Consider the following 26,683-nt stretch of genomic DNA (forward strand, 5'->3'; position numbering starts at 1 on the left):
GTTTGCTTGGACAAAATGCTTTGGAAAATTTATGACTGTGTACATAGCGTAAATTAAATTAATACCACACAGAAAAAAGTACTTGTACAGTATTTGAATATTTTTGTCGACTTAATTCATGTATGAATAAACTTTGGTTTAAATCATAATCTTTAATTTTTTTTAGTCTATATATCTGGTGTTGACATCGCCCAGTTGTTTTAGTGACAATAATAGTTGCTGAATCGCTGCATTTCATTTCCAGAAATATGCATAGCATTTCCGACATTTTAAAATTTTATTTTTAATATTTTTTCCGACACAATTTTTTTTTTTCATTTCCGGAATTTACCTGTGCTGCAATTCAATGTTTTCTCAGTAAAAGAAAATTGAATTTTAAAAGTATGTTATGCCAAAAATATTAATAAAAAAAACATGTATACATATATGCACACATGTGGCACTAATTAAGTCAAGGTGGAAAAAGAGTTTAATGGGCATAAAACTTTTTCACCATATCTAATGTGCACGAAATTAAATATCAGTGACAGCACCATTCTTATATCCAAGTCACTGATAGATTTACAAAGTTGGATTTCAATGATTTATTTATTATTTTTTCCTTTAAACTTTTCAGAAGAAAAGTTATCAAATTTTGTTACTTAAGGTACTATTTAAACATGTATTTGAAAATGTCTGAAATGAAAACAAAAATGTCGGAAATGAAAACTATAAAAAATGTCGGTGATGAAAAGTTGATAATTACCAGAAATTACAGAAAAGAAATGCAACCGATATAATAGGAGAAGAACCTGGCAAAAAAATGCACAAACTATTATTTGTTTAATTATTTTCAACTCATCAGACTAGTATCTTTGTTATTGCCACTGGCCCAACCGGTTAGTAACTTATATTTTTTTTATTGCACTGTACTGTAAATTTTTGTAAGGAATATTTCTGTTTTTTACCTTTGAGTGGTTCCATAACACTTTCATCAAAACATTCAGTGTAAGATTGGAATCATGTTTGTACTGGTGCAGGTCTGTAAACAGATATTTTCTATTCAGGCCATGACTCAAAACTCCAGTAACATGCACATTCAATTGCCTTGTTGCTGCAAACTCCTATAATGAGAATTAAATATTATTACAGAGGGAAGGCAGTGAGACATAAAAAAGAAAAAAAAAGAAAATGATTTCATCTCTGTATTTCTTGAAATTTTATCACCATCACCTCACAATTACATCACATATTGCTCATCAAAATACAAGATCTTGACAATAAACATATTATCTTTATAAATAATACATGTACATGAAGAATTGTTTACAAAATGTAATATCAGATTTGTTTTTGTGTTTGTTGTTTTACGTTCATCTCAAGAATTCTTCACTCATATGGAGAAGCTACAATTTGCCAGTGGAGAACTGCAAATTTTGACCTCCTATTGCGCTTGGGGCCATTGAGCAGGGAGGAATCTTTTTAGCTCCAGTACCTATTATTACATGGAATCTTGGTTTTTTGGTTGCGGGATAATTTGAATACTGATCTCGATCACAGAGTAAAGAAGAAGAGAAACTGAGGAGGGTGGACAATTGAGAAATATTTTAATAATGGCCTAATATTTTTCCTATTCAATTGGTAAAGGTAAACCTAATAACAATGTGTTTATTTGTACCTTGCTTGGTCTTCCCTTAAAATGAGGAATATTTGTTTTGGACTGATCCATTCCATCGATTATGAGGCTTATGTATCTATCAGGTCTTCGTCTGCTTACTGTTTTTCGTCTGTAATATGCTGATTTCTCTTTCCTATAATATAATTATATGTCTTCATTAATTTGCAGATTCATGATAGCATATTTTATGTGCCCATATTTTGAGTTTTGCTATACAATATCAATTATGGTTACACCACAAATAACAACATCAATGTTGTATTGTTATTGTATTAATGGAAAACTGTGAAAATCATTTAAAGCAATTTACTTATTTTTAGTAGAAAGATGCAAGGACCTATACACTAATATAGGTTCCTGGAAGATATGATACTGTTTAATATTTATTTACATTTGTCTGTGCAGATGTTCTTGTTTCTTTAGAAAAATTTCCTTTTTTTTCTCTGGGTTTAATTGCTTGTGTAGTTCTCTGTCAAGCTTGTCACATGTAGTGCATCTTGTAAACAAGTTACTCTGTAATACATAATAGAAAGGTATTCATTGATATGAATTAACCAAACAAAATAACAGTTAATTAATGTTACACCAGAAAATGATGAACTTATAGACTCTAAAAGTATACAATTGCTTAAATAAGAAAATTTCTCACCTGTTTAATTTTCACATGCGGAAAGTGTTCATTCCAAATGTTGAGGAAAGTCTGAAAAGTAACACAAGCCATGTTCTCTTCCTCTGCATCCTTTTTATATCCAGCATAAATTTCATTTTTTCTTAAACCAAATGGCAGCCAAATTTCTTGGATGTGAGGTGGATTTTCTCCTCTCATTGCTGTATATTCTCCAAACCAATTGATGACATAAAGTCTTTTTTGTGATGGTGTCCTTCTTTCGTTAGAGAGTTGCACTTCACTTGTCAACCATGTTCTTCGTTCCTTGTAATAGATTGATTTCTTAATTCCATAAGCAATCAACCAACTCTTTAAGCAAACCTTGTGGCCTTTAAGAATGAATTTAAAGGTTCCCCTTTTTACACTCTGAAAGTCATCAAACTTTCTTTGAAACCATTTTGGCCTCTCTGTGGTATTCAGACTCCATAATGTTGAATGGCAATTTTCAATCAATTCTCTTGTGAAGAAGCTTTGCCTTGTACATTTCTTTGGACAAGTACATTGTTCTTGAGAGGCCTTTTTAATAGTGCTTTTGGAGATCTTCTTTTCCTGAAGTCGAGTTCTTGATGACAGAGCAACTGAAATATTTTTAATTACTATGAATGCATAATACAATTAGGTATTGACTCATGCTGACAAACAAAATTGCCGATTCCAATACACCCATCCCCCACTACTATCCCCCACCCTGAGAATAATTAGTTTTATTTGTATTATACAGTACGATATCAAATTAGTTTATTCATGTTATCAAGTTGTCTCATCATTGTCAACAACAATTTTAAGTCCCTGAAGTTATTTCTTAACCATGCAATGAAAATTTGTTCGCCATTTGAAAAAACATTAGTGCCGAGAAATCCATGTCTTACTGAAATTCCAAGGATGACAAAGAATTGTACTGCATGGTTAAGTATGTACATTTAATAACTCTGCAAATTCAGGGGAACACACACAGATCCGCCATGAAAATTTCAATCAAGAAGAATCCTAGAGAAATTAAACAATGGAATCGAGAAAAAAATTATAAGTGCTGAGAAATTTTTTTGTGTAAGGGTGATTTTGACAGGTCCGTCAGAGTACAAAACATTAAACAAATAATTTTCGATTGTTTGAATTACTTTTACCCTTTTAATTAGTGAACTCTTTCAGCTATTAATTCATTCAACCTTATTGATTTTAAAAATACATAAACAGTAACCACATACTTATCTATAGAGCTAGAAATATAATTATGACTTTAAAAGGAATTTTAAAGATTGTCTTAGGATAAGCATTACATTTCTTCCTCTTTTTCAATGATTTTTTAGCGTTGATTCACATTTTCAATAATAGCATCATAATATTCATCATAATATTCATATTAAGTAGCTAGTCAGGTCCAGGACAATCACTAGATTTAGCTACGTAGGTAGAATTACCTACCTCAAGTAGCTTTATTTATCTATTTGAAGGTAAGTTTTCAAAAGTTTTCTTTTTATTAAAAAGAGACAAAAAGTTGCAATGAAATAACTATTGATATTTACACTATAAAAAATTATGTTATTTAATGCAATTAAATTGTTTATTTATGTATGTACAACTTGATTAAACATTATTATAAACTTATTTTCCAATATTTGTTTCAAATATTTGTTTTTAGCGATATTTTGAAAAGAAATAACATCCAAAATTAAACGCATTAAAGATGACAGTATACCTATGGCTAAAACCCCAATCTCGATTACTATATTGTTTCAGACCTTCTTTCTAAAGACTTGCATCTAAATTTTATTTCATAATATTAAATTAATTGCATGTGTAAATATTTTTCACATTCACAATGAGACATTTTAACGTTTTAGTTAAATTAGATCGGGATCAAACGATCAACCGTAACCTGAAATCAAAAATTTAAATACACATGTAACTCTTAAAATACAGAAAACATACAATGTTTTTTTTAAACATATTCAATATGTTAAACTAAAGTAGAAAAACATATAAAAAGTAATTTAATTGCATTAAATTATAAAATATTACTAGGGTACTCTAAAGTACTCTATCGTACTCTGTTTAGTAGGACCGATATGTCACCATAGAATGTGTTAAATTAAAGCTTGTCCGAGCTCAAGTCGTTAAGAATGGGATCTCTGCCTTCCAAACTGAAAGTCGAGATCACCTATAAGCTCGGTGTTTTAAACAGACAGACATTACAAAGTGGAAGCATTGAACACATTTATCTCCGCTTACATAGATCTTATCTATTAATATGTGAATAAAAACATGAAAAACAATGCTGCACCTAACTTAGACAGACCCAAGCTTTTCCTGTGATCAGAAGCCAGACGTTTACTAGATGTGGCAAAAAAAACCACTTACTTGTATCTATGAATAGCGAAAATTTATTACATAGACACAAAAGTAGTAAAACGTGCCACTTCTCTTAATTTGTAATCAAATAAAGTGCATCCAAACGACCAATGTTGAAACTGAAGGAGCACTTCCGTCATAATGTCACACATGCGCATTTACAGTATATAGAATATTCCGAAGATTGAACCCGATTACTATTATGCTTGTGACTCGTGAAAACGAATGCTTGGCCCTCTCTGCATTAGATATTCAACTTATTACTTATTGAAGTTCTATTAACGATAGTTTTACATGCTTAAAACAATTTTTACACCCAAATCCTAAAAGTATTGTCGTTAAAAAGATTTTTCAAAAAGTCATTTTTCAGCAATTTTAATTTGGTTTAAAAATGTGAAATTTTCCTGTTTGATGCCCGCTGCCCCACTTAATTTTTATCCCAAATATTATTTAGGGAGAGACTGTTGGAAAATAACATGTTAATTTTAAAAAGAAATCTGTACATGCTGTAGTTAGAATGTCAAGCAGCAATTTATTTTTACTAAATGAAGTTAATAATTTTGAGTTCAATATTTTTAATTCGCCCTAGAAAGTAATATTAAGTGGATCAGCAGTTTAAAAAATAATTAAACCTTACGTCAAGCATATTTTCTTTTAAAATCATATGTTAATTTTTTTTTTTTTGCTTTAAATTTTAGAAAGCTAGCATAAATTTCTGAATTGCATGGATTTCCACAATTTCACGAGGCAATGTCTATTTTTAGTAACCATCCTTTTAAAAGGAAGCCGGGTTGATCCCAAAATTTACACAGAACTCGAAAGGACAAATACTTAGCTTTAAGATTCTGAGAAGTTTCAACGAAATCTGTAGGTCTGTTATTTCCATTGCATGGTAACGGATCTTATAGCTACATGTACCTTAAACTTTTATTTGACATGTGTGTATTTTATTTTAATTCAAAGAAACGAATGCACACTTTTTTAAAATGAGGAGAAGTCCAAGCGACCAAGAAAAATGAACTTTTTCTCCTAATTCCAAATGTGTGAATGCTGTGCTTCTGTGGACAATAAACTACCAAGTAAATGATACAGCCCCCCCCCCCTGCCTCTGAATATAATTTGTAGTGTCCATGCATGTTTTGCAATGTAAACCCAAAACATGTATGTATCATAAGGTAAAATAGGAAGTGCACAAAGGAAATATCTATGTAATAAAGATTCTGTGAAAGTCTCATCAAAATTCCTTAAATGGTACGATTGGAGTTGTGGATATGATATTGGTACTCCAAAGATGGAAGGACGGACATACATCACAATTACTATATATCCTCCCGTTCTACTATAATCCTCCCGCTCGTCATTATTTACTTAGGTATAATTATTATTTAGGTATAATTTTATGCAAAACTTATGGATTAACTTTTTTAAGAAATGGAGAAGCACTCGCGCATTGTATAAAAGTGCAATAAAGCATAGGCGTTGGAACTGAGGGGGGGGGGGGGCTCCCCCCCTTTTTTGCATATGCATACATAACATAGGCATTGAAAATTGGGGTTTACATTTTTTGTTGGATAAGCAATCCCCCCCTCACATTTTCAATTTGCCTGTCCCCACTTCCGATTGGCTTCCGACGCCTATGTATGTAAATGGAGAAAAGAAATCTTAATGATAAATATCCTCTTTCATTTGTGTATAACATTTCATTTTCAAAGGTAAATAACTTCAACTTCATGACATTGTGGAGAATTTACAAGTATACCACTATAGACTAAATTTGCTCGTCATGTTCACAAATCTTTAAAATACAAGAGTACCATAACATGTATGAACTTCTTTTACTTGAAAATTATAAAGTTAAGTGATATGTTGTTAGCAGAAATCATAATAATTTAAATTCTTAAGAAAACAAAGCAATTAATTTGATCATTCACATGTACAATGAAGTGAAAGTAAGTATACATACCTTTATTTTTCTTAGGAGTACTGCTCATTAAAGGCTCAATGAAATGTAAATATCCAAATGGCTCTGAATCCGTGGAACACCCACTTGTTTGTAAATCGGATGATATAAGAGAAAGTTCTTTACTTATCTCACTTGATTGTTCATACAAATCTTCTTCCCGTATATCAAATGCTTGAACAGGGGGCGGCGTGTCATCACAGAATGAAAATACATCACGGTAAGCACGACTTGTAGAAAAATCAGATTCTTCGAATTTGGACAACTCTTGAATTGATTCTGTTAAACAGTTAGTACGGCTAATGTGACCTAAAGATGATTCATATTCCTGTGATTCAATAATAGAGTGTTCAGAAATAATACTGTCATCCATTTCACTCAGAATATCATAATTGAATAATGAAATAATAGCATATTGCATTTATAAAGTGCTAGGTCCCAATTCATTTCCACTTTTACTAAGAATGAGCACCTTCTGCAGTTCCAATTTGCATTCGGTTAAGAGATGTCAATCAGACTGGTAATACTGATAAGATTAATAGGGGCGTGTTTTCAGTGTGCATGCAATTTCAGACCCGTGTCTGTAGCACATGTGATCCATACCTCTTACAAGGTGCAATATGTGGTCCATTTCAAAGTCACAAAATGCAGTATTTATGAAACAGAAAGGCAGCATAGTTGGAAAAGTGTGTGATATTGCAGCCGCCAACAACAAAGGATGCATCAAGGTATGATAGTCTAAATATGTATTTAAAATAATTTTTTGTGACTTAAACATCTCCTTTAACAGAATTTATTCTAAAGGGTAAAATATCCTAGTGAGTTCAATTAATATGGTACAAAAAAAAAAAATCAGGAAAATATTTAGGAACTCATTCATTTTTTCTTTTTTTTAGATAATGATGAATGGCTTTGACAAAATTGTGCGTCTTGAGGAGTTCAATGCAGAAGACAATGAATACTCAAGCTTATTTGCTGGACACCTTAGCAGTAGAAATTCATTTGTGGAGAGATGGAGGACCTTAAAAGAATCAGGTATGATTTGATATTGACAATTTGCTTGCATCAATTTTGCAAATACACATTGATAAATGTAGTATTTTAAAAATATTACTTGGACATATATATAAGTAGAATGAACATGCATGTCCATCCAAATTTAAAGAACCAAACAAAAAATGTTTCTTGTATGGGGGAAAAAATCAGAATTTATTTTGGAGTTAAAGGATAGCAGCCTAATATTGGTGTAAGATGCATTTAGATTTTTGTACAGATTTTGTACATATATTTCATCTACTTTTGTAAGCATGAGTTTGAAATTGCATGTGGAGTGGGATGGGAATGGGGTGTTTGGGCAGTGAATAAACAATGTTATGATAGAATATTGAACACTTTTCTGCAATAATACATTTATTGAAGTGAAATATTCCATGGCTAAACTGTTCGGTCAACATTTTTAAATGTGTTTAAAATTATAACATATACATGTATTACATCTAATAAAAACAATATTTAAAAAAAACTCTTTGAAATGTTAGATTTTGTGGACAAGATGCTTGAAAAATTGAGTTCTATTTAAAATGCCCTGACTCATCAGAAATAATTCCCCAAAAACTCTGGCTCAGGAAGGGGGACCCCTCCCACTGCCCACCACCTACACCAAAATCCGGATTGACATTATACCATCACTTTATAACCTGACAATCCTCACCATGTATCAGAAGTAAAAATGAATGGCTACAGTACTAATTAAACAATACTTAAATACCTGTAAAAAAAATCTTAACTGATTAAATTTTTTTTTTTCAAATATCTCAGTTATATCCAACAAACTACATCAAAACCACTAACTCGCCTTGATTTGTTCATATCTTCAGGCCATTAACTTTTTGTTATATATTTTATGCAAAATTTCAGGTTATATCTCTAAATCCTATCACACACTCAAATTAACTCATCTATCTATTACCATGATTACTGCAGTGATAATAATTATATCTAGCGTTTATCCCATTCACCATTAACTTGGCATTAAATCCCATCTTCTTAAAACTTTATCAGGTTGAATTTATAGATCACAACAAATCAATCAAATCATTCTAACATCTGTATAAATTACAGCTAAATAGACATACCATTAATTACCTCAATTACAGTTAGGCCCTCAATGCATATTTGAACAACATTTAACTCTTCATCAACTCAGAAACAAACAATTCACTGATATGATAAAGATCAGAAGCAGAAGAGAAGGGACAAGACCTGATTACCCTGTGGCATTATCAAAAACTTTAAATGGGAAAAACAATAATCCTTCATGATTTGGGTTGTACGTTAGATCATTTTGGAAATGCAATCATAAACTAAAAACACATTTTATGAAAATGTAATGGGGGGGGGGGGGGGTTCATAAGATTAATTAGTCTAATTCTTTTATCCTTTAGATTCAGAAGATGTCTATTACTAAGCAAAAATGAATGAAAGTCATCTTGCAATAAGCATCATCATTAAATCAAGCTAGCATAGGTTAAAACAGGTTTACTATTAAGCATCAGTTCTTTATATAAGCTAGGGTTTGTGATTGCTGTAAGCATAATTTACTGTCAAAATGTCAATGCAATACATGTAAATGTCAATGTCGTATTGCAGGCCGAGCCTGAGTCAGGGCTTGTGGTAATTAAGTCTAAGATTGTAGTTAGAGGACAAGATTTTAGACAAAACCATTTAATTATTGTCAAATTGCTAGTTATCTGCATCTCTGATGCCTGGGTTTCTGATTCATACAGAATTGGGTGGAAAAAAATTCAAGTCATATTACTATCAACTGATCAGAAAAAAAGTTTATGCAGACTTCAAAGGCCTTGCAGATTTTATTGCAATTATGGTGGAGATGACTTTGCATGATGTTGATATAATTCCTACACAGGAGTTATTTCTTAAAAGAGAACAGAATAATACATGGTGTGCAACTAGCACATGGAAATATCTAGAGAAGATTTGCAGAAGAAATTCAAAGATAATGTCCCCCCCCACCCCCAAAAAGATAGTAAATATCTGGGATATCTATATTACCTATATTTCAATAAATACTTTATAAATGTACAAAAATTTATTTAACTTTTGCTTAAAATAATGTAAGATCACATCATATCATGCAGCCATATATGATAAGAGTGATGATCCCAGCTTGCTTGTGAAATGAAATTAACATGTGCAGATCCAAAGGTCAATTTTCTCTGAGTTAACATTAATTTGATAAAACAGAGATTGAAACAGCTCTGCCTGATCAATACCATTCATATTTCATCCCTGCTTTGCAAGATACTTGACATTGTAAGTTATGGTTTCTTTAAAGACTTGCAAGGCATAACACATTATGTAGTGACTCGGAGGAATACTGGCCAATACAGAGTTCACACTCTGATAGCTATAGGAAATGATTGTTGGTTATATCCCCATTGCTAATCTTCAAATTGATTAGATGATACCGTATCATTTTCCACATAGAGAGTCTGATCTGATACGACACTGTAGGAATAATGAACATCATACTAAAAATTAAAGTAAAAGGCTTCAAAAAATAATAATGATAGTTAAGGAGGAATACCACACCAAATTCTTATTTATAGATCTCAATCCAAGTCAACCTTTTTAAACAATGGTTTCAGTATTGAAAGGTCAAGTGATTAGCTTTTGATGATTTTTTTGTTTGTATTTTGTCAAGGAAAATTAAAAAAAAATCATTTACATCCAATTTACATGATTTAGAAGCTTTCTTGAAAAACTTTTGCTTATATAAATGAATGCATCACATGAATACCCAATAAATATGTAAAGAAAAGCCATATAGATCTTAATTCAAAATATTAATTTTAAAAATATATATGAAAATTATTATATTATTATTATTATTATATATGAAATTATATTTTGTGAATGTTTTTTTTTAACGTGTGGTTAAAATATTATTAAAACCAGTCACAACTGGAGAGAACATGTTCGTTAATCATATTTATAAAAGAAATTGAAGCGAATTATATTAGTCAATTTTTAGTGAAATTATTTTTTTTTTTAATTTTGACCAATCCGGTGTCATATAGTGAGACTTCCCCCATAGTGAGGCTTCCCCAGGAAGGCTAGCTATAAAGTATCTATCTCTAATTTTACACATTGTTCAAACGAAGTTTTTGAGCCATTATATTGTAAACATAATATTTGTAATAAACAAAATATAAGGAACTAGAAAACTGACCAGTCGGCAAGGGCCCCGCCATTAGAATTAAAAGGGTGCAGCTTACAGAATGATTAATAAATGTACAAAGAATAAGCAACAGCAACTGTATTCTTAAAATTTCAACATAATTCCTGAATATTCAAAAACCTGAAAATAATATTCCTGTATTTACATTAGGCAGTAAAAAACAACTTAACATTGAATTTATTTTTAAACTATTATGAATCTTGTGTTATATAAAATGCCAGCCTTCAATGAATGCAAATATCATGAAGGCTTGACCTTAACTTCAAACAAACAGCAGTTGCAGACAAAGGTTTTCATTAATCTTAAAGTGACAGATAAAGAAAAGCCTACTAAATTTTCTGCAGCAAGCTAGATAATTAATCCCAAGGGATTAATTGTACCTCTCTCATCATTTTCTTCTAAAGTTACAATAAGAGCTTTTTCAGTATTAATGATAGAATGGGGTTTTTATACAACTACATTGAAAATTAAAATTGATTTGATATATTTTTTTTTAAAAAAAGGAAAAAAAGTGAGAAAAAAAGTACCCTGGTAAATCAAGGTGTCAGTTTAGGCGATGTCAAGGTAGCCAGTTAGAATATCTGATGCGCACTTCACCTAGGGAGTTTTTTAAATTTTTTTAAGAATGGTAAGCCACAAAATAACAGTATAATCTTAGTGTAGAAGATTTTTTTGATCACTTCAGAAATCTAGGTGTCTGTAAAGATGTTACAAATAGTGATTTTTTGAATACAGAATTTGATATGAATGCTGTATTTGATGAACTAGATGTCAATATAACTGTTAAAGAAGTTGTAGATGTTAAATTATAAACAGTTTAAAAAGCAGAAAAATCACAAGGAAAAGATAATTTAATAAATGAATATTTTAAATATATGTGTGAAGACTTAAGTCCACTTTTAACGAGAATATTCAATGTTATATTTGAAACAGGTAATATTCCCCTCACATGGTGTGAAGTTGAAATAGTACCTATTCTTAAAAAAGCTGATCCAGATGTAACAGCTAAATAACTATAGGGTCATTACCCTCTTTAAATAGCCATACCCCCCCCCCCCCCCCCCCCCCCCCCCGAGAGGAAAACTCACTATATAGCCAGATTTCTGGGGGGGGGGGGGAGGAAGTCTCACTGTGGCGGAAGTCTCACTATATGACACCAGATCAAAATTAATCTGATCCCACCCATAATTGTAAAGTTTTTGGAAATACATGTAAATAACATTTCCCCAAGAATACAAGTCTGATTAGATGCGATAAGGGTTAAAAATTATTGAACCTGACAATGAAATAGATTTCTTCACTGTAAATACATGTAGAGGCATTAAATTCACATTTTATTCATTTTGATCTAAGTATTTAATTATAAGATTAGTTAAGTGATCATTTTTAAGACTGGAGATTACTGAGTACATTATGTACGATATGTACACACACACACACACACACACACACACACACATATATATATATATATATATATATATATATATATATATATATATATATATATATATATATATATATATGCAAAATTTTTCTATTTCAGGGCAAACCAAAACAACATCAACAGTAAAAGGGACTTACTCTACGATTGATCCATTTGAATTCAAAGGTATTTAATTTTTTTTGTTAAAAAATTTATGATTATACTCCTATAACAGCTTAAAAAAAACAAGATGTTGTTAGATGTTAATAGTGAGTATGCGAGCGGATCAGAAAAGTTTACGGACAGACGGACAGACGGACGGACGACGGACACAATGTGATCAGAAAAGCTCACTTGAGCCTTCGGCTCAGCTGAGCTAAAAATGACCCACGTTGGATTAAAAAAGTTAAGATTAAAAAAAATCCATGTATATGTATAGGGCTGGGCAATAATATCGATATTTCAATATATTGCAATACAATGACAAAAAATGTATCGCAATACGATTTTGTAATATCGATATATTGGCAATATTTTTAGATTAAGGAATTTAGTCATTAAATATAAAAATGGACTAATATTAAAGTTTGTTATTAAGCCAAACAGTAAGTCAGAAGTTGTTTTGTGGTAACATTTCAGAGCATAACTTAAAAAAAATCAACAAGATTTTTTTTTGTGTTGGTTGCTTATCATAGTTATGTACATTCTGCATGTAAATAAAAGTAAATTTAGTAAGAAAATGCCATTTTTATTACATTGAAAATATTGCAATACATATCGCAATACAGTTAAAAATATCGCAATATATCGCAATACAAAATCTTGGGCCAATACCCAGCCCTATATATGTAAATATTAAACAATTTTAGGTTAACAAATATAAATTTAAATTGGAAAAACATTTTTTGCTAAGATAATAATTAACTTGTCACTTTTTTTGGTCTCAACAATGGTTAAAAAATGCTGGTAAGTTGAGAATATACAGTACATGACTATTTACATGTACTATCATGATGAATTTTTGCAAACCTTTTAAAGAAAAGTTTATAATGACTTGTTTAAATTTCCTGTTTAATTCATTGAATAAAAAAATTACTTAATTATTACTCCTTAGATGATGCAGCATCTGATAAACTAAGTGATGTGGCTACACAGAATTTAGTACCAGTACACGTAGAAGTACACAGACCATCTATCGCAGGTGCTTCTGCCTTTTTGATTTTATCACAGTAAATTAATTAATTTAGCTTTAAATGATAAATTACAAAAATATATACATAACATTATATTAATTGTTTTTTTATAGATTGCTCTGAAGTGGGTGATATTTCTCCGGTAATAGCAGAACCAGTAGAAGTCTGTGAAGATGAGTTAAATGGTATGAAGTTTATTCTTAATGTCTAATCACTTAATTACTACATTGCTCATGATATGTTATGCCCTTTTGGACTTGGTAAAATTCCAATTTGGGGAAAGGGGGCATAAATGTTTTACAAACAGCTCTTGGTCAAACATGTTTTATCATAATTATTTTTGTAAGTCAAAATGTAAACTTAAAAGGCAATTCGAAATACCCTAAATGATTATAAATATGGAAGCTTTGGAATAGAAAAAAAATGCCTTAGGTACAATCATAGAGTGACTAATTTTTACCCAAAATGCAGCCAGAATGCAGGATTTTGCATCTCTATTCTCTGTTCCCCCTCCAACACCTATTCCCCTTATTGCTTCGTGACTAGGCCTGCTAGACAACTACAGGTAATAGATGAACAGGGCTAGTAGAAATTAGACAACTACATGGTTTTAAAGTTAGTGTCAAACCCTGTAAACTATCAAATAAAAAACCAATTTCTATTTTTTCCTAGTCACGGTCCTCAGGAGAGCAATGTGGCCCATGAGCCTCTTGTTTGGTTTCATCATCTCTCTTTAATTCATTTAATAATTTGATGGGAAATTTACAAAATTAAGTTAGTAAACTACCAAGAAGTGTCAACAAGAATATATGAAATTCTTTTTATCAGTTTTTGATCTCAATATTGAATACTAATGAGTGGTGATATCAGGTTTATTAAATCACAGTGGGATTCGAAACCGCTTTGTACATGAAAGGATCATAAGACTCCTTACTTTGTGATCAGATGCTATATATTAGTGTTGGCAACGAGCACCCGGTTAACCGGTTAACCGTCGAACGTTGCGAGTATCGGTTAGTAAAACTGCTATTCGGTTACTCGGATGAAATTAATTCTACATATTAAAGGCATATGAAATGAATGTTTTATAATTTATAAATGTATACTAATTAACTTTCACATTTCCCTAATTTTAGGTACCGTTAGATTTGATCTAGTGCATGGTTGTAGTTAATCAAATTGTTTTGATTAGTTTTCACAGTTTATATAATTGATAGCTTTGATTGCCTTGGGCATACATATTTTGAAGGCCTGATATGAGTTATAATTACCTCATTTGATAATTTAACGAGATGCCGCCACAGATCTAATAAGTTTGGAGTTGTAACAATAGAAGAGCTGATTCAAAATCTGTTAAATCACCTAAGTTTAAATTATTCGAAAACCAGCGATTTACTGGACACTCCACATATTAATTATTAATTATGGAGTATATAAATAATTATTTTTATTGATTGCGACATATTTCGGGGGCTGAAAAAGAAAGCAAAAAATGGTGATTGGCGGTAATGTATTTATTTGTCTTTGTGTGTCGAATTCCGTATTAATTTTCTTTATTTTAAAATCAAAAATCTTTGACGATATCGTATGTGTGAATTGTAAATATTGTCTCTATACTGTATATTTGTGCATTACTACTACTGATAATAGTATAGAATAAGATAAATAATAGATATCGATACTTTTACCAAAAATTATCTGAGTAACCGGGTACTCAATCGAAAGAGGAAGCGAGTAACCGGTCACTAAAAATCGTCCGATTTGCCAACACTACTATATATAGATACATGTAATTTCTATAGGTGGTTCATGACTAAAGGAAATGTGACTATCCCAAAGTCAGTCAGCAAATTTTACGGTTACTACAAAAGAACTTAAGAGTATAATATCATTGTTTGTTCTTGATTTCTGTTAACTTATTGAGAAGTTTGGAAATAAAGATTCATTGCTTAATATAATAGCAATATCTTTATGCGTATACAATATCATAAAGATTTGTTAGCTTAAATAAAATTAAAATTTTGGTAATTTCAGTATCACCAGAAATAAGCCATCATGATAGTGAAAATGAGAGTACCAGCTTATCAGGGAAATCTCATACAGAAAATGGAATTCTTGTGGAGGCCATTCAAAAGAAACTTAAAGGTGAGAATCAGACCAATTTTAATCTTACACTTCATCTGCTGATTGAATCTTTGTGCATACTTTATCACTTTACAAATTATTTATTATCTTTTTAAAAATATATAATTTTTTCCTACCTTGTTAAGAAAATTATGAAAAAAAAACTGGTTTTCAACAACGTTTTTATTGAGCCTTAACTTAGCCACTGCACAGAAAGTATTTTCATTTAAACTTATACATATTCAAAGGACAAATTGCGGCTCATATCTAATTTCTCAATGCCGATTTTTTCAAATACCATTTTTTTTACATGAAGGATATGGAAATACATACATACATATGAAAATACATACATACATTTTCCTTGCATCACTAAAAGTTTGGGGGGCCAACCAACATTTCAATGAACATTTTCTATAATATATGTATATTGGGGAAAGGGGGGGGGGGGGGCAAAGAAATAAGTATTTTCCGGTAAAACTGCAAATGGTTTCATTTACTGTATATTGAATGAAGAAAACTATTTTTGTGTAATGTCACAGCATAGGTCACAGTAAACTTTCATGTATAAATTAGACCCTGTCATCTTTTTTTTAGCCTTATCAATGCTTCATATGAGGTGTTTTTTTTTAAATATCTTAATCTGAAAAACAGCAATAAAATGTTGATACATGTAACTTATGTTGAAAATATAATGACATCTATACATTTATTCTTTTGCTAGGCTACATGGTACTCCCTGTGTCAGAGCTACGACAACCGTCTTTCATCAACCTGTTAAGAGAACCAGATCGTAAGCATGTAAAGGAACTAGAGAAAGAATTCCAAGAAAGACCAGGGAATTACTTTCAGCTGATGGTTGTTAATGCTTGCGGTGACCTAAAGGAGGACAATTTTGAGTCATGCACTCTTGAGGTGATAGGGGGAAATCACTCCAGAGAGGCTCTTCAAAACATAATATGTAAAGCCCCCAATCCATCTTTGTTTGAGAAGAGAATGTGCATCGTATACACAAATCTAAACCCTGACGAGGCCAAGTATGTTGCCAATCAGCATAACCAGGTCAGAAAGTTTGGTACTGACCTTGACCTAATAGACAGAGCTGGCTGTTTCAGGTATGCTCTGTTTGAAAAAGCTGGCTATACAGATGTCAAGGACACAATTACTGAAAAGACCCCGGAACAAAAGGACACCATTCAAAAATGGAAGGAGGGGCTACAGCTATGTGTCGGAGCAGTCAGTGTAAGTTAATCCTTTCACTTTGTTTGATTGCACAATAATGATATGTACTTATCATGCTTATGGCCAACAAAGAGTTTACTAATGTAATGTAGGTGCATTGATCAATATATTCATAAATAATTCTATGATATGTCAGTATTTTCTTTATAGAGAAAAACTCTTAACAACCGATTCAGGTTTGAAATAAAGTTAGCACAACTTGACACGGAAATTTGGAAAGAATTTCTTGAGTTTCATAAGAAATTGAAAAAGGAAGTTAAGAAAGAGAAGATCAGTGGGCGACTATTAAAGCCATTAAATGGAATTCTATCAGGGGACTTGCTTAAATTCTTGAAAGAGTACAACGCAGAAACAATTAACTTCAAGCAACTGATCTCTCTCTGCATGGAGTCAAAATCGTAAGTACATATTCATTTTATTGAACAAACCATATTTAATTTGATTTTTATTTTACTTTTAGATTGATTTTTTATTGTTATTAATTGTATCAATATATTTTTTTATTTTTAAAATTGTTAACAGCAATGAAGCTAACAAAAAGGATGAAAGGTCTGAACAAGGGACATTGGTATCAAGCTCTGAAGTAGAGGTATTCAACATACAATACACATTAAATTTAATAAATCATTTTAAAGTTTTGATTGGACAACATATATTGCTTTCTAGTTTTGTCATTAATGTAAAGAAGTTTTAAATAGAAAATTATGAAGCATTGCATTTACACTTTGGTATATCAACAAAATATTTTCAGACCTCTGTTGAGCCAATGAATGATGGAGTAGAGGAAGAGGAGGCTATGGATTACACCAAAGTTATTGAGGCACTGAAGGTAAAAAAATCAATGTGCAAATTAAAGTTTTGGCCTATTTAAAGAAATTCCTTTATTTCTAAAATGGAGTTGTGAAAAATTTTGGAAATTCAGTAGATACAGCATGTAAAGTACAAGGCATTAGAATGAATAAAAAATAAATGCAAAAATGTATCTAAAAATAAAATGAAAAAAAAAACCCTCTATATATTTATATATATCTTACTGTTTCAGAGAACAGCAGCTAAAGAGAAAAAGATCAATGGCGAACTGAAGCTGGAGAATGCCGAATTAAAAGAGGCATTAGAAACATCAAAAAAGGAAAAAGCGGATATTAAAAAAGATCTTGCACAAAGATTGCTTACTGAGAAGAAAATGAATGATGAAATTCAGCAATTAAAGGTAATTTCTGCTGATGATACTTTAATATGATTTCTGTACAGTGAAAAGTTGGCAAGAATTGTAGAAAACAAATGTCAAGACTTCATGCTTTATAAATTTACAGGAAAAGCTTAATCAAGTAACGAAAGAATGTAGGATTTTGAGGGAAAAACAAGGCAAGATTACTAAAAGGAAAATCACATCAGGTTAGATTACTACTTTTCATATTTTCAGCTTACCTCATTTATAAGCTTATTAAAGCTGAAAGCTTATTTGAGCTTTTCTGATTACCTGTCATCTGTCGTTTATCCGTTTGTCTCTCTGTCTGTATTTTTTTTCACTTTTTCCAATTTTGAAAGATCATTGAACCACTTTTAACCCAAATTGGAACAGAGCATCTTTAGGTGAAGGAAAATTTAAATTGTTAAAATAAAATATCCCCTTATGAGGAAATCTAATTAAAAATTTTTTAGACATAAGTAGAGTTTGGGTCCTCAATTTTTTTTTTCTCAAGAACCATTCTAAAATTAAAGAAGCATACATTCTAAAATATTTAAATCATGGCCCTAAGGGTAAGATTATGCAGGCCTAAAAAGAGAATTCAAAGGGGAATATAATTTATAAGGACATTGTTTTTTAAAATGGTCCTCTTGTTACTCATATTGAAGCTCATGAGGTAATATGCACCCTAAATTGTTCAAAATGTGACAAATGTGACCCCCAAGTCAATATAGTCAAAATAGGGAATACAAGTTTAACATTCAAACACAAGGGGAAGACTGGGTCAGGAAAGATGAACCTTCCTGGGGTAGTGTAGATTCTGAATTGCACAAAGCATGGCTCCTGTGCATCATGTTTTACATTTAAATATAACCCCACCCCCCAAAAAATGTTAAAAATTTCAATAATAACTGTGTCAGAAAAACTTAAATCAAAGCTTTTGAAGTAGTGCAGATTCTATATTGTTCAGCAAATGATCTCCTCCGACAGGTTTTGGACAATAATAATGAATTCAAGTTTTTTTTAATTAAAGAATGCCTTATATTGTATTTTTTTCATTTAAAAAGCAGTGGATGTCATAGAAGACACTTTACCAGTGATGAAAAAACCAGCCACTGATGAATGGAGTTTTAAGGAGGGACGGGAGGACCTAGACGTAGGCAGGATTGTGGCAATTACACCAATTCGCCAAAAAGATGTTGTGGATGGAGAACCATGGTTGGCCTTGACAAATAAAGTTGCCAAAACTAAGATCAAAGTGTCATGGCTGCAGGGGAGCTACAACACCAGTTGGATACCCAATCCAGACTTTGAAGGGTGTGCTCCAGATAGCATCCCTAGAAATAGGGTGGCATGTAGCTTCAAGTTTATCGGCGATAAAATCTTGCCTGGCTACATTGTAGATAAGCTAAAGAAGATATTTAAAAATTAAGACATAAGAAAACCTATGCAAATAAGCCACAAATAAGTAGTGACAATAGTATTGGGTACATCAGTATTGGTCTCCACTACCATTAGAACTAGTTTCATTATGACATGCCAGCTAGTGCAATCTGTATAGTGTGTTTTATTAACTTGTATTTTGTAATCTAACATTTCTTGCCCTAATTTACAATACAATTTGCTTATAGCTTTGAGAAGAACGAACAATGTTTTATACAAACAATTACTGGATTGACATCCATGTGAAGTTTTTAAAGTCCATCTTATAAATGAATTGTACTTTGTATATGTCATACAAAGAAATGAAATTTGATGAAAAACACATTCAATGTCAATTTGTCATATTTATTTTTTGTTATTTGTGTTTATCCATTAATGCATTTGAAATTGGGAGAGGAATGTTCCTCTCAAGATTTTTTTGTTACAGATTCATGCATTTATTGAGCTCACTTAAAACTGGGAGAGGAACGTTCCTCGCAGGTTTTTTTTGTTAAAGATTCATGTATAAATTGAGTTCATTTGAAATTGGGAGAGGAACGTTCCTCTCAAGATTTTTTTGTTACAGATTCATGCATTTATTGAGTTCACTTAAAATTGGGAGAGGAACGTTCCTCGCAGGTCTTTTTGTTAAAGATTCATGTATATATTGAGTTCACATAAAATTGGAAGAGGAACGTTCCTTGCAGGTTTTTATTTGTTAAAGATTCATGTATATATTGAGCTCATTTGATATTGGGAGAGGAACGTTCCTCTCAAGATTTTTTTGTTACAGATTCATGCATTTATTGAGTTCACTTAAAATTGGGAGAGGAACGTTCCTCGCAGGTCATTTTGTTAAAGATTCATGTATATATTGAGTTCATTTGAAATATGGAGAGGAACGTTCCTTGCAGGTTTTTATTTGTTAAAGATTCATGTATATATTGAGTTCATTTGAAATTGGGAGAGGAACGTTCCTCGCAGGTTTCCTTGTTTAAGATTCATGTATAAATTGATTTCATTTGAAATTGGGAGAGGAACGTTCCTCGCAGGTTTTTATTTGTTACAGATTCATGTATATATTGAGTTCATTTGAAATTGGGAGAGGAACGTTCCTCACAGGTCTCCTTGTTAAAGATTCATGTATATATTGAGTTCACTTCAAATTGGGAGAGGAACGTTCCTCACAGGTTTTTTGTTAAAGATTCTTGTATATATTGCGTTCACTTCAAATTGGGAGAGGAACGTTCCTCGCAGGTTTTTATTTGTTAAAGATTCATGTATATATTGCGTTCACTTCAAATTGGGAGAGGATTCGCAGGTTTTTATTTGTTTAAGATTATATATATTGAGTTCACTTCAAATTGGGAGAGGAACGTTCCTCGCAGGTCTCTTTGTTTAAGATTCATGTATTTATTGAGTTCACTTGAAATTGGTAGAGGAACGTTCCTCGCAGGTTTCCTTGTTTAAGATTCATGTATATTTAAAGATTTTTTGAGAGGAACGTTCCTCACATGTCTCTTTGTTAAATAATAAAGGATCCAAAAGTTTGAATTTTTAGGGTTTTCTATTGCAAAAAAGACTTGAGGAGCTGCATTTAATGATATTGTGGCCTAAAATGGCTTCAGATTTGAAATAATGGGTTTAAAAAAAGGAATTTTGATTTTCCTTTTTTGATTTGGATTGTGTTAGACGTAACTAACATCTTTAGATGTAAAATTAAAGTGGAATTCGTTTTCTTTGTACATATTTAGATTTAGTCTAGACATTTACGAAGGGCTTTTTGTTTACTTGCAGATTTTGTTTTCACATAGTACTTTTCCATAAGATGTCTACATTTTGCATTGCATCTAACTTTGTGATATAATGAGCACATTGATAAAAATATCTTTTCCTGCTGTTCAGTTTTTGACCCTGAGTGATATGTACAATCATAGAACAGGGACATCACTTTGTTGTCTTGACAAATTGCATCACTAAATTTCTGAAGCGAAGGAACTGAGACTTCTGTACACAATTTCGTAAACAATATTCCCAGAACTACAAAGAAATTTGTTATTTCTTGTGATGGTTGTGTCAAACCACCCCTGGATTTTACAGATATTAATTTTGTATTTCCATCCTTCTCAGTAAGTTTATCAAAGTATTTGGCCATCTCTTGAGAAGAAATAAATTTCTTCTTACATCTAAATAAAACGAAGCCAGCTATATATGTAATAATATCCCTCTCTCCAGATTTGAGAACACTACCTGTACTAGCAATTGAGGTAGAATCTGGCAAAGGTGTATTTTGCTTAATAACTTCTTCAGCAGTTTTTAAAGATAAAAATGCTGAAAGTTGTTGATTTTTTACTACACTGGATAGTCTTTGAATCAGTTCAGGTTGGAGATGATGATATGATTGCCATGCCTTTTCCCTTACTGCACCAGAGAAGATTTCTGTTTTTATGATTGTGTCAAGTTGCCTTAGAGCTGGGACCAACTTGGAAGCTGTAATGTATTTGTACTGTAACTCAGATTTAAACAAATTCCTCATTGTAGAAAGGTATAATCTATTAAACTGTATTTTTGAAGAGGTCATGATTTGTTTATTTATTTTTTTTTAATAATTCAATATTCATTTAATTGCTGTTAAATTTGTTTATGCAACACTCTGTAAATTCAATATTGTCTTTAAATCACTTTTGCAATAATTTATAAATTCAGTATTATCATTTAGCCATGTTTGAAATAATTTGTAAATTCAAAACTGTCATTAAATTACTTGTAATTATTTATCAATTCAACAAAGATGTGTTATTGTTATTAAAAAGAGAATTAAACAGTCACAAGTAAAAGAATACAGATTCTGGAGGGTTGGAAGATTGCAACATAATTTGCTCTGACTTGTTTTTCCCCCACTTACTAGTATATGAGTACATTTACCACAAGCAACATACATTGCAGACCATTTTCTATCAAGTTATCTGTAATCCAGACTTAAAATAATGTAATAAAATGCAGTCAGTGATTAAGTACAGAAGTGACTAATCAAATATACAGCCAAACTTTTGCACTTTTCGCAACTACCACAAGTAAAAAGTGCATTCATGAAACCTGGAACAAAACAACTTTCAAATATTATCAATGATAGAAAACAATTTAAAGAAGAAAATTAAGGTGGCATTGACATTTACCACTTATGGTTCCCAAATGAGACCTCATTTCTTCTGGCAAGATGATGTCATTCTGAATTTCAGAAATGACTTTAGAGACCATTTCTTCAGAGATGATTACAGTTTTATTGGGTAAAACTGGCAATGAGACTAAGTGCTCCTCTAGAATTTCATCTTCAAATATTGCCTTCAAATAGTGATGAACACCATAAATTAGAGTGTAAAGTGATTAAATCCACATATCAGTTGGAACTAGAAGTAGAATAGCTAAATCTGGTGATTGTACCAAATCTGTCTATAGATTCTCCTCTTTTAACTAGATATTGTTACCATGTGCAAAAATGATTTTTCTAAACATCAAATAAAAACAACCTTCAACTATAACTACAGGTGTGTGTGGGGGGGGGAGGGGGGGTTTAGTGGCTTACTTTTTTCAAGGCTAGCATCCTTTCACTCTCAATTTTCTTGCATACAATACTACATTTTCTTGATATAGCTATACAGAGGTAAAGGGGGGGGGGGGGGCAACTAACCGGTAAAAAAGTTGGGGAGGGGGGTAGCCCCCCCCCCCCCCCCCCCTGTTGCTACGTACCTGATAAAGACAGAAAATTAATAAAACAAATATATAGAAATAGATTGATATTTAGTAGTTTTTTATTAAATTTATAAACCCTCGTAACACATAATTATATTGACATAATGATAACAAGAATATGAAGAGTTAAATCTAGCACGGACTGTTTATCAAGTGTATTGACTACATAAGAGTGAATCTATTTCCCTGTGTCCTCTTTTTACATATAGATCCCTGACTACCTTTAGCTGTCATAGCAAGGGGGGGGGAGCTTATGGACCCGCCGCTTCGCCAGAACCTCTTGCGTATTCATCAACCACATAGGCCACACACAACAAAATAATTATTTACGTTTAGTGTGTTATACTGCTGTTTTTGTATAAAATATAGACTCTAGATTTTCGATTAAGGTATAAATACTTATTCAAATCATATATCAAATTTCAATCCTCTAAAACATCACTCAGATCTTCTCCAAGATCGTCTAATAAAGCCATATTGATATTCACTTTCTTATATTTATATGTGACAGGAAGTCTTTCTATGACTCCCGGTGGGGGCGCTGCGAAAACTGGAAGATATTTTGGCGCGAAAACAAGTCGGCAGTCCCCTTGTTATACGTCACTGTTTTGAACAAACTTTCTTCTACACTACCTGTGGATACTTTCACATAAATATAAACAATCAAAGTTTTGTTCTAGAGAAGAATTTATAAGATTGTTCCTATATATTCCCATGCTTAATTTTCATTGTCCATTGTGGCTCCTCCCTACCCCCGGGAATCATAATTTAAAAAAATTGAATCTACACCACCTCAGGATACTTCAATATAAATATGACCAACCATGGCTTTGATGTTCTTAAGAACAAGATTTTAAAATTTTTCCTACATATTCCTATGTTAAACATTGATTTCCATTGTGGTCTCAGCCCCAGGGGACACATTTTGAACAAATTTGAATCTAAACCACCTGAGAATGCTTTCATATAAATATTACCAACCACAGCTTTGATGTTCTTGACATTTTTCCTATACATTCCTATGTAGTACAATTCTAATGGTTCATTGTGGCCCCACCCAATCACCGGGGGTCAAAATTTGTACAAATTTAAACCTACACCACCTGCAGACACTTCCATATAAATAAGACAAATAATAACTTTGCTGTTCTTGAGAAAAAGATTTCCCCTATATATTCCTATGTGAAACTTTGATCAGCCGTTGCAGCACAGTCCTATTCTGGGAAGGGGGTGGGGGAATCATGATTTGTGCTAACTTGTATCTACACCACCTGCAGATGCTTCCATATAAATATGACAAAAAAAGGCGTTGCTGTTCCTAAGAAGAAGATTTTCAAAGATTTTCCCTTTATATTCCTATGTAAAACTTTGATCAGCCATTTGATCAGCCATTGTGGCCCCACCCTTTGATATATCAAAAGGCACATTATGTTTATAAAAAAACAAAATTCTACTGAAATAATTTCTGTTGCTAACTTGCAATTTGTTTAAGGTTTTGGTGTTTTGGGGCTAGATTTATTGGACTATGACGTTTTCATACAAATTGTTAGACCATTATTTATAAACAGTGATTTGTCAATGGGACGCGGTTTTCCATTTCTTCCCTATCATGACAAGGAGCACAAGACGGGTCAGCAGGGGATGCTCACTTCTCCATGGCACCTAATCCCACCTGATTTTTTGGAAGTCTGTGTTTGCTGTGCTCCAAGTCTTTAAATTGAGCTTGAATACTGCTCATTATCTCCATATATTAAACCAATCTAAAAGATATAGATGTCTGTTTTCTACAGCCAATTTTTTTTTCAGCATAAAATCTGAAAATTTGTTGGATGATCGAGTTACAAAAAAACCCCTAGTTTTATATTGCACTAAAATTTTGTTGACAGACATGTATATATACAAAGAAAAGCAATCAAAAACTATAGGCGTTTTCACATCGGTATTTCTGAAATTATCTCTTGAATTTGAATAAATAATCAATAAAAGAAATGACAGTATTACACAAAAATGCAATTACCTATTTTAAAAATACATAAACGTACATGTATTCTCCTGTTTAGGATGCTGATCACAGCAATCAGCTTCTTCAACAGGAGAATACACAGTTCCATAGAAGTTCGTGACCTTATATTTTGACCAATGATATACGTCGAAAAATAAGCTCCGCCCGCCATTACGTACCTCGGACAAGACTCGGACATTACCGCCATGTTGTGTACGATTAGTACAGTGATGTTTACATTGTTTTCAACGTGAAAATAGATCTATTCTGAAGAGAAAATGGTGAAACATTGTTCATTTGGAACGTGCAATTCGGACAGTCGATATAAAGACAAGCTTAACGGTGCCAAGTTTATACCGTTTCCTAAACCAAAGACGAACTTGCACAAGTGTATGCGATGGATTGCGTTATGTCATAGGCCGCAGCATCAGCTAAATGTCAACAAAATTACAAAAGATACGTATATATGTACTAAGGTAAGGGTATTTTTTGTTCTTTATATGTTTCGAGGCTTTTTATTATCTTATCGAAATTTGTAAACCAGCGGAGAAAGCGAACAGGCATACTAGGGATTAATCCGAGATTCCTCTGACTCTAGTCCGAAGTATCTGACGTTTTCCTGGCTTGTTTACGATTTTGATATTTTACATGTAATATATCAAAATCGTAAAAAGGCCAGGAAAACGTCAGATATTTCGGACTACTCTGACTCTAACCCCCTTGTGACTTGTGCGGAGTAGTCACAATATAAAAGCGGGGGTTAGAGTCAGAGGAATCTCGGATTAACTAGGCTATGGATGAAAATAAAAGTATCGACCCGTTGGTTGTAGGCTAGCTGAGCTTGTTATAGATCTTGTTGTATATGATTTATTTTCGATAGTTATTGGATACTATCAACATAATATTAATGATGAATGAAATTTCCATTATTAGTTCACCATACATGTATCATTCATCGAAACAGAGAATGGCTCGACAGGAAAGTACAGTACTTACTACTTTACAAGTAATATTTTTGTTTCTTAGCATTTCTTCAATATTGATGGGCCAACAGCAGAGTACCCAGACCCATGTGATGCAAAAACAGGGGAATTTAAGAAGGCGAGACATCCTCCATCCCGTCAGCCTCTCGGTGCATTTAGTGGAAATGCTACTTCCAGTAATGTACTGTCATTTAGGTAATATACTGATATAATTATATGGAATCCGGTAAAATATTATTAGCTATGTAGACACTTTGAGGGGTAAATGCAGAAATGACAAATTTATCTTGACAAAGAATTTTTCATCAAGTTCATTTTCTCAGAGCAAAATATTTGGTAACAATTATTTACATCCGTTTAATGCTTATGTGATATATCATATAGTGAGCACTTTGTGTGTTTATATCAACTATGATCTGGGCAGTATGGCACATGGAGGGGGATATTCAAAGTTTGGA

At 32.1% G+C, this 26,683-nt stretch overlaps 3 protein-coding genes across 3 annotated transcripts; 2 read left to right on the plus strand and 1 right to left on the minus strand.

Annotated features, from left to right (window-relative positions):
• Positions 1 to 838: 838 nt before the first annotated feature.
• On the minus strand, positions 839 to 7,054 carry LOC134249505 (uncharacterized). The gene is made up of 5 exons (XM_062731850.1): positions 6,637 to 7,054; positions 2,307 to 2,902; positions 2,049 to 2,170; positions 1,658 to 1,790; positions 839 to 1,103 (listed from the first exon to the last, which is right to left on the minus strand). The coding sequence occupies exons 1-5, from the start codon at positions 7,052 to 7,054 to the stop codon at positions 888 to 890; spliced, it is 1,485 nt and encodes a 494-aa protein (XP_062587834.1). The 3' UTR covers positions 839 to 887.
• A 198-nt stretch (positions 7,055 to 7,252) lies between these two features.
• Positions 7,253 to 19,605, plus strand: LOC134249506 (uncharacterized). The gene is made up of 13 exons (XM_062731851.1): positions 7,253 to 7,361; positions 7,530 to 7,668; positions 12,441 to 12,506; positions 13,435 to 13,521; positions 13,627 to 13,705; positions 15,576 to 15,658; positions 16,362 to 16,879; positions 17,030 to 17,277; positions 17,402 to 17,468; positions 17,631 to 17,708; positions 17,922 to 18,089; positions 18,193 to 18,274; positions 19,136 to 19,605. The coding sequence occupies exons 1-13, from the start codon at positions 7,254 to 7,256 to the stop codon at positions 19,498 to 19,500; spliced, it is 2,088 nt and encodes a 695-aa protein (XP_062587835.1). The 5' UTR covers position 7,253; the 3' UTR covers positions 19,501 to 19,605.
• Positions 19,606 to 25,370: 5,765 nt separating this feature from the next.
• LOC134249507 (uncharacterized) lies at positions 25,371 to 26,424 on the plus strand. Its single transcript, XM_062731852.1, has 2 exons — positions 25,371 to 25,718; positions 26,269 to 26,424. The coding sequence occupies exons 1-2, from the start codon at positions 25,521 to 25,523 to the stop codon at positions 26,422 to 26,424; spliced, it is 354 nt and encodes a 117-aa protein (XP_062587836.1). The 5' UTR covers positions 25,371 to 25,520.
• The last annotated feature ends 259 nt before the right edge of the window (positions 26,425 to 26,683 follow it).

Source organism: Saccostrea cucullata, unplaced genomic scaffold (genome assembly GCF_032062105.1).
Source record: "Saccostrea cucullata isolate Sc308-1 unplaced genomic scaffold, CSIRO_AGI_Scuc_v1 ctg14538, whole genome shotgun sequence".
NCBI lineage: Eukaryota > Metazoa > Mollusca > Bivalvia > Ostreida > Ostreidae > Saccostrea > Saccostrea cuccullata.

Bases quoted from the DNA above. Each gene is read 5' to 3' on its own strand.
- LOC134249505 (XM_062731850.1), bottom strand. From the start codon at position 7,054: ATGCAATATGCTATTATTTCATTATTCAATTATGATATTCTGAGTGAA. The intron at 2,171-2,306 runs GTGAGAAATTTT...TATGTATTACAG, and splicing joins CGCATGTGAAAATTAAACAG to AGTAACTTGTTTACAAGATG. The intron at 1,104-1,657 runs GTACAAATAAAC...TTCTCATTATAG, and splicing joins TTAAGGGAAGACCAAGCAAG to GAGTTTGCAGCAACAAGGCA.
- LOC134249506 (XM_062731851.1), top strand. From the start codon at position 7,254: ATGTGGTCCATTTCAAAGTCACAAAATGCAGTATTTATGAAACAGAAA. The intron at 7,669-12,440 runs GTATGATTTGAT...TTTCTATTTCAG, and splicing joins GAGGACCTTAAAAGAATCAG to GGCAAACCAAAACAACATCA. The intron at 17,469-17,630 runs GTATTCAACATA...AAATATTTTCAG, and splicing joins TATCAAGCTCTGAAGTAGAG to ACCTCTGTTGAGCCAATGAA.
- LOC134249507 (XM_062731852.1), top strand. From the start codon at position 25,521: ATGGTGAAACATTGTTCATTTGGAACGTGCAATTCGGACAGTCGATAT. The intron at 25,719-26,268 runs GTAAGGGTATTT...TTTGTTTCTTAG, and splicing joins ATACGTATATATGTACTAAG to CATTTCTTCAATATTGATGG.